The sequence below is a fragment of the Callorhinus ursinus genome, unplaced genomic scaffold (assembly GCF_003265705.2).
Source record: "Callorhinus ursinus isolate GAN/ISIS: 27379988/994484 unplaced genomic scaffold, GSC_fseal_2.0 scaffold16, whole genome shotgun sequence".
Classification (NCBI taxonomy): domain Eukaryota; kingdom Metazoa; phylum Chordata; class Mammalia; order Carnivora; family Otariidae; genus Callorhinus; species Callorhinus ursinus.
The window spans coordinates 16,776,413-16,788,854 of NW_027397078.1; the positions used below are offsets into that span (position 1 = coordinate 16,776,413).

The 12,442-nt window shown below is 37.9% G+C and overlaps 1 protein-coding gene across 2 annotated transcripts in view; it reads left to right on the top strand.

Moving 5' to 3' along the window:
- Positions 1–12,442, top strand: part of DMD (dystrophin) — a 2,222,747-nt gene that overhangs the window by 1,522,082 nt on the left and 688,223 nt on the right. For both annotated transcript variants that reach the window (XM_073901937.1, XM_025857655.2), the window contains exon 49: positions 6,551–6,652. In XM_073901937.1, coding sequence (XP_073758038.1) covers positions 6,551–6,652 — 102 coding nt within the window. The remainder of the gene's footprint in view (positions 1–6,550; positions 6,653–12,442) is intronic.

A 12,442-nucleotide genomic window follows, 5' to 3' on the forward strand; every position in this document is an offset into this window, starting at 1 on the left:
GCTCACCAGGCTCCACTCACCCGGGCTTCCTCATTTTTTTTTTTTAACTGAACATGCCGGACACACCGCTGCTCCTGGGCCTTTGCACTCATGGTTTCCTCTGCATGGATCGCTCTTCCCTGAGATAGCCGTTTGATTCATTCTTTCACTTCCAACTAATCTTTATTCAAAGACCACCTTCTCAGTGAGGCTTTCCCCTCCACACCTTCTCAAGTGTGCCTCTCCCATCTTTCCTTACCCCACACATATATCTATCTCTATCTGATGCTTTTTTTTTTCTCTTTAGCACTTTTCACCTTCTGAGGTACCATAATTTATATTTTATTGTCCGTCATCCCCATTAGAAGGCAAGCTTCATGTGAACAGGAAAATTTTGTCTGTTTCATTCACTGTTAAATATCCATTGCCTAAGCTATTTATAACATAAGAAGTGTTCTTATAATTAGTATTTATTGAATGAATTAATACGTTGGGGGTTTGTTGGTAAAATTTCATTCATCAGAATAAATTCTGCCCAAAAAACTCTGAAACCCCTTCTTCATGAGTGGAGGGCTTCTAAGTGTGGCATCTGAATATCAGTCTCATTACTCGATGGTCACACCTATGTCCACTCTCTTATTGGCCTTGAACAGTCCAAGTATGTACCTTGGTAGATTATATCTTCTTGGTTTCATAATACTTGCCACTTTAAAAAAAATCAATACTGCATTATACTTTGTGTATTTGGACAGATTATTTTTGAAATCCATAAATCTCTAAATCAGAACAAAGCCTCCCTTTGGTGGGCTGCCCTTGATTAGCTCAGAATGGAAAGAGAGAACCTGTCATTCTTTGTCAATCAGCTTGACACGTACTTGACAGCATGCAGTTACAGTGAAGGAGAGCTCCATTGCCGTGGTCTCGCAAACCTAATTGCAGAGAAATAAAAGAACAGTCACCCAGTATGAGGGGAAAGAGAAACTCAACTGCACAATGTTGTGTTTTTCCATCCATCAGCCTTCATTTGTCAGAGTCTGCCTGACAATCTAGGCCAGAGAAGTCAGGCTCTAACACAATATTGATTCCATTTCATTTTTCTTTTCTTGCTACCCTTTGTAGCAAGCAGTTCGTATATGGAATGAGAGATGGTACAGCCGAGATGTGTGACCAGGATACATTTATTTTAAAGGCTTACTTTGGTTTTTCATCCCAGGAACCCATATGTTTTTTTTTTGTTTGTTTGTTTGACTGTTTCACTCTAATGTTGTGATTGTTAGCTCTTGCTGCAGCAACAAATAGCCCCAAATCTCAGTGACTGCTAAAAACAAACATTTATTACTCATGTGTCTGTAGATCAGCTGCATCTTTACTTCACACTGTAGATCACATTCAGGTTTTCTTATAATAAATTGTGGATCTGCTTCAAATGTCTTCTTATTGCAGAACCCAGGCTGAAAGAGCCACTCCTTTATGGTACATTATTCTCTCATGGTAGACCAGAACTGAGGGTACTAGCTGATCTTGAATTATCTTTAAAGACCCAGCTCACAGCTGTCATACAGTCTCTTCTGCTCACAGTTCATGGATCAAAGTAAGGCACATGGTAAAGACCAAAGTCAGTGGGGAGGAAACTGTATTCATTCACAGCTGTAGCCATGTTTGTAGAGTCGAGCAAATAATAATGAAGTAATAAACCAGTTGTAGTATTCACCAACACCTTAGAATTTCCATGGTTTCAAAAGCACTTTTTTACATTTCAGCTTCTCTGAGATACATCTCATAATAGTGTCTACAAAATCTGATTTTTTAACCTTCTTAGCAGTTCATAAAATAATAGTGGTTCTTAGAACCCATGATATCTTAGAGTTTATAGAAAAATTTTGATTGTGGGGATTGACAAAATAGCCAAATGGCAGGAAATACTCTATAAATTAGAAAACTAAGTTAATGGTCACTTAAGTTTGCTAAGGAAAAAGTTGACATTTTTACTCGAGCTTCTTCTTTTTTTCAGTAGCAGCATACATATCTCATTCACACCAGCTTATTTGAATGAATAACCATGCATTAGTAGTAGATCTTTTATCTCCCTATTCATATATTCATATGCATTCATTTTAGAACATCAATTCAAATGCAAAGTGTGATTCCCTCATTCAGAACCCTTTTGTGGGGTCTCCACTAAGGTTCTGAGGGTAGTGTAAGAGATCCTCCTTTCCTGGCTCTTGCCTTCTATTCCTGTACCGTTTCTTCCCATTGCCCCGGTGTGGGATCACCATCCTGCCTCTGGCTCCTATCTTTGCAGATCCCAGATTCCCTCTTGTAGTACCTTATATCATCCATTCCTTTTGTCAGCCAGGTGCATGAGCTCTCTGTGTTCCAAGCCTTTGCTCAGGCCTTTCTTCAGCTGTGAGGCCAGCCCCCACCCTCTCATTGTCCCTCAGACTCGGAACTCATCAGTTCCTTCTCTGTGCCCCACTGGACTTGGCACTTTGCTGGCTGTTCTACTTGTTGCCTTGTAAGTTTAATATGTGATCATTTCTCTTTATCCTTCACAAAGGACTACGTTACGCCCTGTAGTATTCAGTTCCCAGCCAAGACTTTGAAATAGAGTAAATACTCATTCCATGTTTGTCAAATGAACAAAGAATGGGTGAATGTTGGAACATATGTGAGAGGCTGTTTATATCCTCCTTCCATGGTGATACATAGCACACCATATATACATATTATTCATGTGTTAGGAGGCTAGCAATAGGTAAAATGATGGAGACACGATTAAAAATTCAAAAAATAAAACGAGGCAAAATGCCTCTCTGTTACACTTTCCTTGGGGCAAATTTCTAGTTAAAAAAAGACATGTGTATAATCAGCTTAATATGAAATGAGAAATATAATATTGACGTCAATTCTTAGCAAATGTGTGTGTTAATTTGCATCGGAATTGCTGCTTTCCCCCTCACAGGTGTTGTCTTTTTTCTTCACGGACCTTTGATTTGCGGCTCGTCAGACCAACAACTCCCCAGTGAGAGTAATACCGTTTCATAAGAAATAACTAAGACTGAAGGTGCTTAGACCATCACTCCATTTGGAAACCCTGTGAGGGCTAGATTTTAAAATACACTATGATATTCTCCTAGTGATTATTAATGAAGGATTACTCTATTCTCTAATTACTACAAATTATTCTCTTAAAATTATGCATGAGACTGTAGTGAGCTGTCGGTTCTGTGAAATGAGGAAATCAAACTCTAGTCACATCATAAGGGTCTTGACTCCTGGTGAACAATCTTACACTGTAGGGGATATTTTAAGAATAAGGCAGAGGAAAAAAAAAAAAACCTAAGTGGAAAGGTGCTATTATTAGAGGGGAGGTGGGGTATTTTTTGTGGGGGTTTTTTTTTTGGTTGAAATTCTATCAAGACTTTCTTGTCTGAATGTTCTTTGAAGTTGAACACTTTCTACTTAACAAAAACTGGCCACTATAATTAGCTGTTTCCATTTTAGTGGTGACCTCCTTCACCTTATCTTAAATCATATAAAGATGTAAGGCCATTTGTGAGATAAAAGGTTTACTCAAACCAGTTCTCTGACCTGGATATCATCAGTTTGGCAATCATAAACCCACAAAGAGACACCCATGGTGCATTTTAAAAGCTATGTGAGAACTTATTTCTTTTCTATGGGAAGAGACCAGATTTTCTCTCACTTACACCCTAGAAGGATATCACAGAATGTACTGGAGTTAAAGAGGAAGAGGAAAAAAATAGCATGGTATTAAGAGAGGCGACTGCCAGTTTTGGAGCGCGTACACACACGGTATACACAACCGAGGGACGGATAGAGTGGACATTTGGTGGCATACATTTCCTGGTTATAATCTCAACTCTGCCACTTGCAGAGCATGTGGTTTTGGACAAGTGACCCAATCTCCCTCAGTCTCAGCATATGTAAAATTAGATAATACCCTTTTTGTGGAAGTGTTAAGTATGAGGGAAAAAATGTATGAAACACACACTGTTTGACACATAGTAAACTGTTAGCAACTCTGGTTTGTAAATATTATTACAGCAGTTAATACCATTATAGCAGTTTCTTGACATTTTCAGCACAGCTAGGGATTGTAGCAGCATTTTTTACTTTTGTGTAGTCCCGTGCTTCGGCTGGCATCGTTTGCTCTGCTGTGCTTTTCACCTTCATTGTGTCAAGCTTTCATTGCATGGAGAGATACCAAGTTTTTTTTTTTAATTTAATTCACTTATACTTCTATTTTTTTCTCACACTAAAGAAAAATACGCTAAAGAGTATTTTAAGTGAATTTAACTGGATTTACTACAGCTGATCCTTCAAGCAATAATATTTGACCCTGAACAACTGACCTACATTTTAATTAATAAATTCACACCACAAATACATGTAGTGAGGTAAATTGTAAAATTTTATTTTCACAAATGGCCTTTGTGAAGTGATTTATCAAAGGTACATGTAATTAGATATCAGGTTCTCCAAAACATTGCCAAGAAATAACAACAAAGAATTTAGAGCTGAACATGATTTCCTTTGCCATTGCTCTATTTCTGTGGGACTAAGGGTAAATCTCATCTGGGTACTTAAACTCTTCATTATTTCATTGAAGGACAAAGAGATGACATTAGCGGTGATAGAAGGACATGCTAATAGGAAACATTTCTATAAAGGGAAATGATGTGACTTTGCAGTGCTCATTCATCAGAGGACTAAATCTGGGGCTAACTTGATGGCCTGAAGAGGAAATATCTTACCTTCTGCAGGTGCAAACCAGGGACATTTTACAAGGCATGCCAACTTTTCCTCAGTTCATCTAGCAAGCACCTGCTTCAAATTCGGCTCTAAGTAATATCTGGGCTGCCCTAATGTCAGACTTGCTGCTGTTCGTGTTCATTTGCCAATGAAAATTGCAAGAATTAGAATGTGTTTATTTCCTAAGGGAATTCCTTGTGATAAAAAATGCAGTCTCCTAACTCTTCTGAATAGTAGCATCAATGCATTGCAATCTTTAGAACTATTTGGGATTGCAGAAGAGGGGCAGGGAGAGAAAAACGTTAGTGTTCATCATTTGGCTGTATATCTGAAACATCGGCAGAATTATTGACTATTTGTGATCATTTTCAGAAGGTATAGAATTTATACTGGGTGCGCTTAGAAGCAGTTTTCAGGGAAGAAATACCCAATTCTCACAAAGTCCATGCTGAATTTGAACTCATTACAAGTTCACAAGATTTTTTTTAATAACTTAGAATTTTTTTTTATCATTCAGAAAGTTCTTAAAATTTTAGTCCCTGTTTTCCTCCGTAATTATTGTTCCTAAAGGTGGTGTGTGCATGTTCGTGTTGCATGCATACTCATCAAGACACAGGGCTAGTCTTAGTGTTATAAACACTTTTAACTCAAGTGCCCACCTTCCACTGGTATTTGTCATAATGAGAACTAAAGAAATAATCCCTTTCACGAGTATGTGCCAAACATGCATAAACTGTAAGACACCCTATTGTGCCCTATAAGTTACAGTAATTTGGGTTCAGAAGACTCCCTGCTCTGATGCGCTGAGAGAGAAAGATAAAAATGGAGTATATAAAGGAAGCAGTGGCATGAAGACACGTACGCACAGCAGTGCTCGGAGGCTCCAGGGTAGGGGAGGGAGGAAGGGAGATATGGGTTAATCAGAAGTTGCTATCTGGGGAAGATTGCCCAGGCCCTGACTGACGCCTGACATTGATTAATCGATATTCCATCCTAGTGTTTAACAAATGTTCCAACCAAAAAGTCTTCTGTAATATTTAACTTCATTTCCTTCAGCTTCAATTTATGCACATTTCTTTTGTTCTCTCTTCAAGCCAGCCAGACAGTAGCCAATAACAAAATACTTTATATTCACATCTAAAGAGGTTTTTGTTTGTTTGTTTGTTTGGTCGTTCTTCAGTCTTCTCTAGACTAAGGGAAAACAAACGTGTTTTTTAAATAAATCATTCCTCAAAAGGCCTATTTAATTTGACTGCTTAATAATTAATAAGCCTTGACATGGTGCTTTAAGTGTTTACTCTTCAGAAAGAAACTTAATCTTGACAATGATGTGGTAAGAATTATTTGATTTTATTTCAAAGCTAAATTTTGGATCCAAAGCCCAAAAGAATCCTGTTAAAATAAGGAGTTTGTAAAGTAAAATGAACATTAGGATTACTGGGATTATTGAAGCTAACGATAGCATTTATCCATATTAATCATATTTGTAAATCCTATTCCTCATTATTGCATTTGAGATTTATTTTTTTTTTAAAAACAAAGTTAGTGTCTGTGTTTCTATTTAATAGTATTGGAGTAAGATTCAAGGAGATTTGGGATAAATATGTTCAACCTTACTGTGTTCCACAACGGCCTCTATTTCTTTTCTCTGCACCAGAGCTACCTTTTTGGGCCCCGATGTACCATGCAGAAATTGATCCGCAATGCATGTGGAGTCTCCAAGGGTATATTTAAATTTAGTAATTTTATTGCTAACTGTGAAGTTAATCTGCACTGTATGTGTTCCTTTCCCCAGGAAACTGAAGTAGCGGTTCAAGCTAAACAGCCGGATGTAGAAGGGATTTTGTCTAAAGGGCAGCATTTGTACAAGGAAAAACCAGCCACTCAGCCAGTGAAGGTAATGAAGCAACCTCTAGCAATATCCATTACCTCATAATGGGTTATGCTTCCCCTGTTGTACATTTGCCATTGACGTGGTCTATTTATAATCAATGAAATAACTTGTAAAGAAATATTGTCCATACCGCAGTAGCAGAGGCTGAGCTGTCTTTTTGATCAACATATCCTGTTTATATATCGTGATCTTAAGGCTATTAACGAATCATTGCATTAAAGGACTCATTTCTGTCCTGGTGTGCTGCCATCAATACAGAAAGTAGTCCCACCTTCAAGGTAGATTAAATTCTTTGAGGCTTTATTGCTTTGCTTGCCAGCCTTGATGCTTTTCATATTGTTTGGCTTAATTCAAATCAAGCTACTGCATCATACTGTCTGTCTCCAACAGCTGTAAAGAATCACAATATGGTCCGTGACCTTTCTTTTCTCTGTGACAGTCTTTTCTTATGAAAGGAAAATTGGCATTCGGGCTTTAGTACTTTATTGGGTCAAGAATTTTTAGTGAAATGTCTGTAATTGCTTCTCTCTTTGGTAAAAAAGCTGGCCAGGGAGAAAGCTTTCTCCTTCTTTCCTTTCCTCATGTACATTTTGAAGTCTGGGACACATTTATTCACAGGCTATTACACGAGGAGAGAAATGGAGAGCCAGCTCAGTTTTCAAAAAATAGCTAATCAATGGCTTCCATTTGCAAATGAGAGTCCAGTGATAAATAGACGTTAGGTATAGGTTACCTTATTTTCTCTACCTGACCAAAATTATAATGGGTCCCATTATGATGGAGGTTCCCGAGAGCCTGGAATGGTGACTGTTTATTGATCAGTCCCGGTTTCTCTGGCTAACATTGCAGGCTGAGATTTAGTGAGCCTTGCCCTCATGTTTAAAACTGATCTAAAACAGTACAGGTCAATAACCTCATTATACAGAACTAGTTTGTCCTTGCAAACAACATTACCATGACTTAGACTCTTGTCTCTAAGGTCACTGATTATGCTTGGCCCAAGCTTCATTTCTAGGAAATTGTTTGTTTTTCTTTGAGTTTACAAGGGGCCTTTCCTTAGGTAAATGTAAAGTTTTAGTCTAAACATACAATGTCCAAACACCGGATGCTAAAAGGCACAGATTTGTGTGTAGAAACTGACAGACATTTATTCAGGACTACCTTGTCACTGTTCCTAATATCCAAATAATAATAATAATAATAATAATAATAAATCATTTGCATCCAGTTCCAGGGCTGGTATGATAATTTTCATGGAGCAACACTGTGTTCAGTATTTAGATTGACGACCTGGAGAAGGTCTTGAAAGCAGCAAATTTCCAGGTTTCTGCTGATGCTCTGAAGAAAGCTAGTCCCTAAGCAGACACTTTCCTTGGTTAACAGAGTGGCTCTCGTAGTAAGCAATGAAACAAACAAATGGACCATTCCGGAGGTCTACTCTGTCTACTTTTGCTTGCTTCTCAGAGACTTGATGCAGGGTTTGGCACAATTGTTACACATTACAGATATGCATTGAAATTGTGTTTCACTTTTCTGCCTTTGTTAAAAAAACAACAGAGGGAAAATTCTTAGTTGAAAGTCATCGAGAAAATTTTTGTCTTAATTATATGTAAACAATCCAAGCAGTTGATGCTAACTTATCACACCTCCCACTCAAGCCTTCAACTCCTGGGCCACTTGGAGATCAGAACCGTCTTAGTGAGCATTATCTACTTTATGCCTTTGCATTACTGATATAAAAGGGGAATTAGCTTTCTGAAATAAAAGGAAGAGCAAGGAGGTACTAACTTTCCTTCTCATCTGCATTCCTTAAAACCATTTTGTAGAGTGAGCGCTCTCTTTCCTTCTGGTCTCTCTCCTTCCACATTTCCTTTTAAGTCAGCTCATTTCGGAGACATAGAACTTAAGTGAAAACTCATTCCTGTTCTACCATTTATCCCTTGCGTTTGGAGGAGAATCAGCATGTCAAGTTGATACAGGCAGAAGGGCAAGATTGACTTGGGAGAGTGGGGGTGTGGAGAAATAGTTGATTCACATGCAGCTTTTCATATGGACCATGACCTTGGAAACACCTGAACGTGAGCTGGGGTTTGTGGGAGCCCGAAAACACTAGAGGCTCAGAAACCACCTCATAGTTCAGAATGTGGAATCCAGCACAGCAAGACGACAAGCTGTAGGGACTGTTTAAATCTCTGCATGGATCAAACACCTCTTTTTCAAGGTCAGGGGATGATTTTTCTGACAGGTGATCCATTGCTCTGAAAATACGTAAATAAAGCCCCTTTCAATTTTCATTTTATATATCCAGATTTAAAAATTGGGCTACTCCTAATGCCTTTTCTCCTTAACATCCAGGTTTCTCACCCCTTCATAGAAGGGAAAGGGGTCTGAGTAGCCTGCAGCATATTTTCATGAAAAACGTTTGGTTCTGTTTTGGGGGGAAGATTCATTTGGAAATGATAAGGTAGGGAGAAGAAAGTGATATTCTTAAAAAAGAACATGACAACTCATGGTATGTGTATACACACACACACACACACACACACACATACACGATCTCGTGTTTAAATGGATAATTAGTATGTCCTCCGCTTACAGACGTTCTAATTGAGGACATAGCAGAGCATGATTCTGTTTCTTAGGAAACTGTCTATTGGCTCCTCCACATGCTGCATCAGACAGCCTGTCTGTCCGGCTCCTGTCCTCACCTCCCAAGCTGAGTTCTCTTTGGGAGCTGGCCTCATCCCTGTTAAGTTTTTTTCCCCTTTTCCTTCACTTCATCAACTTCTCTAGGATTCCTTTAACGTTCAAAGATAGTAAATTTTTAGTTTCCTTTTTTGTCATCCCCGACTAACCCACTCCCTTATGTTCTTTAAGAATTTCCCATTAAAGGTCAAATATATTGTTACAAGACAGTTCTACTAATGACATAAACGTAGCACTAGATCTCTGATGCAAAATTACTGGAAAATTTTTAGAATAAATGTGACTGAAGAAACAAGCATTCTTGTTTTGCTTTGTATCTCCTCTTTCTCCCCCCTACACACGCGCATGCACACACACACACACACGCACAGTTTTCTTTCATTTGATTTGTATCTGGTTCCTTCATCTTCAGAAATTGAAGATGGGTCAGATAAATTAGATAAATTGTTAAACATTTTGCTTAAGTTATTCCTTTGGTAATAATATTTTATGATAATGCTGCTGATGGAATCTTTTTTAATAGGTTCCACTTTCCACAGAGTAATTTTGCGGTTTAAAAGCAGCAATTACAACCGCCATCAGTAACAATATTGACAACCACTAAAAAAAAAAAAAAAAAAAAAAAAAGGCAGTTATTTGGTTTTTAAGGTGTTTTTTTTTTTTAACTCTCTCTTGAACTAAAGCAGTTAGAAGACATTTTCTTCTATTGATACTCATTCTTTAACTCAACTTGCAGCCCTACTCTTTCTATTAAAATGTTTTCAATGTGTGTATGTATTTTGGAATACTTACATCAACTTCTGTATATCAGAAGTGAGAGCATTAATGAAATTTAAAATGTCTTGGTTACTTGCTGAAGTGATGAGATGAAGCCAGCTGGTTTGCTTTGCTACCTTTTTAGATTATAAAAACAAAATCTGGTTACCGTGAATCTACTGATATATTTTACTAATGTTCTTGAATTCCTTTTTAAATGTAACAGAAAACTTAAGGTGTTCAGGGCCTTCTGGATTTGGCCGAAATGTTCCACCCCAACCTTTAACACAAAAGAATTGCCATAGACAAACGGTCAAGAGGGCAGTTATAATCTTCCAGGCATCATTTCCTCAAATAGTAGCTGCAGAATGACAGCATCATTAGTCATTTTCTATTAAAGTCAGTCACAACCAGGGATGTTTCATTTTCCCAGCTGTTTTGTTGTTAATCAACTAGATTAAGCTTGTTTTTTCCCAGCAAGTTTGTTCTACTGCTAATATCAACATCATAACATTTCCAAGAACTTCCTTAGGGTTTATTTGTTTGCCTGATAACTTTTAATACATTGAGACAGATGTGCGTCTGAAGATTTTTAGATGATATAACAGGTTGTGTCTTATTGGTCAAAATCTTGCCTAATGAAATATTACATTTATAACAATATTTGGCTTCCATACATGCTCTGTCAGGCACACGATCTAGTTTATCTGGTGCAATGATTTTTTATAACATCAGAAATCAATAGAGAGACAACAGTCATAAGTCTGTCCCCCTGAATTGAATAGGTCCATTTTGACTCACGCCTTTGGTGAACATAATTTCCATGTCAGTGCTTATAGAAAAAGTTGGGAGAAGAATACAGAAAGAAAGTGACAATCCTGGAGATATTTGATAATTTATTAATACGTGAGTAGCAGACTTTCTTTTTTTCAGAATTTCATTTTTTAAACATAGAAGTTAGGTTTACAACTGAGGAAGTCTTTGTGAGAGGCTGAATAAATGCTAATTATTTTTGCTTGAAAATAAGGAGAGTCCCACCTTCCCACAGGGAAAATAAGATTTATAATAGATTTTTGAGCAACTTATGAACACTTAGGAATGAGGATGAGATTGCAAGTGTCGGATTACATTTAATTTCTTAATTGAGCAGCATTTCCATCTTTTAAATCTCATTTTACAGAAAAACTCACTCTTGAGAAATATTGCTTTTGCCATGTTATATTTTATGAAACAGTTTCACTCACACTCTTCATATGTATATTCCAGAATTCTAGAGCTCACCATCTTCCTTCTAAGTTATTTGCAGAATGGATGGCACAGTTTGAATTCCCGTTTGATGCCATTAAACCTGTCCATCCAAAGACTACTGGGAACATACCTATAATGAAAAAGTTAGGATTTTTAGCTTACCGCAGCAAGGGAGAAATCTCTCCAGGGAGACTGTGGGGCATCCCAGTAAGAGGGGGTTAGAAAGAGCTGCTTATGGGGTTCAGTTGGCTAGATGATTCTCAAGAGGGATTAGGGAAATGGAAGCCCATTTGGATTAGATGCTGTCAACAGAGTCAGTGTGGTGATTGGGTATCTTTAATAATGATTTTTATCTAGAAGGTGAGGGGATTGAAGCGGGACAGAGCTGTGACTGTTGAAGTAGCAGGGCTTTATATTAGTCCTTTTTGTGGTGGTAGAGTGGCCTCGTCTCTGTATTGTTGACACATGGCCCTGGGGTGACGTTGTCTGTGTGTAGTTTATATTCCGTGACTGTTATTTATGTTCAGTCAGGGCCATCACACCTAGCTAGCTGCGAGTTACCAAAAGGGTCATTTTTTATGTCCTCAGTGTTATCGCTGGACTTTTTATCCCCAAGTTCACTGCCCATTCACAAGATATTAGGAGAGAAGAGAATCTTTTCATTTTTCTTAGATATGTATGATGTATCACCCCATCAGAGTCACTTATTATTTTGCTTTTTTAAACTGTCTTTAAAAGATTTGTGTACAAGGGCCTTCACCACTGGTAAGTGTGAGGTTATACTCCAGGAATCATTGCTAATGGTTTGCTAACCTCCTTCACCTTTAAAAAAAAAATTATTATTAACCAGTACTGTCAGGTGACTTCTATAAGCATCCCAGATTCCCATCTCTTGAGGTTACTGCAAGCTACTATGCAGGTTTTTTTGTTCACAATAATACAAACATGACAGAAAAGACATTATGAGGGCTCTAATAATATGAGTCAACTCGTGTCTGAGGAGATACTTGGAGGGAAAGTCTCACGTGAGCCTTACTCAGTAGCTTGTGCTGGAACTGGGCAAGCATTTAGAGATTTGAATTT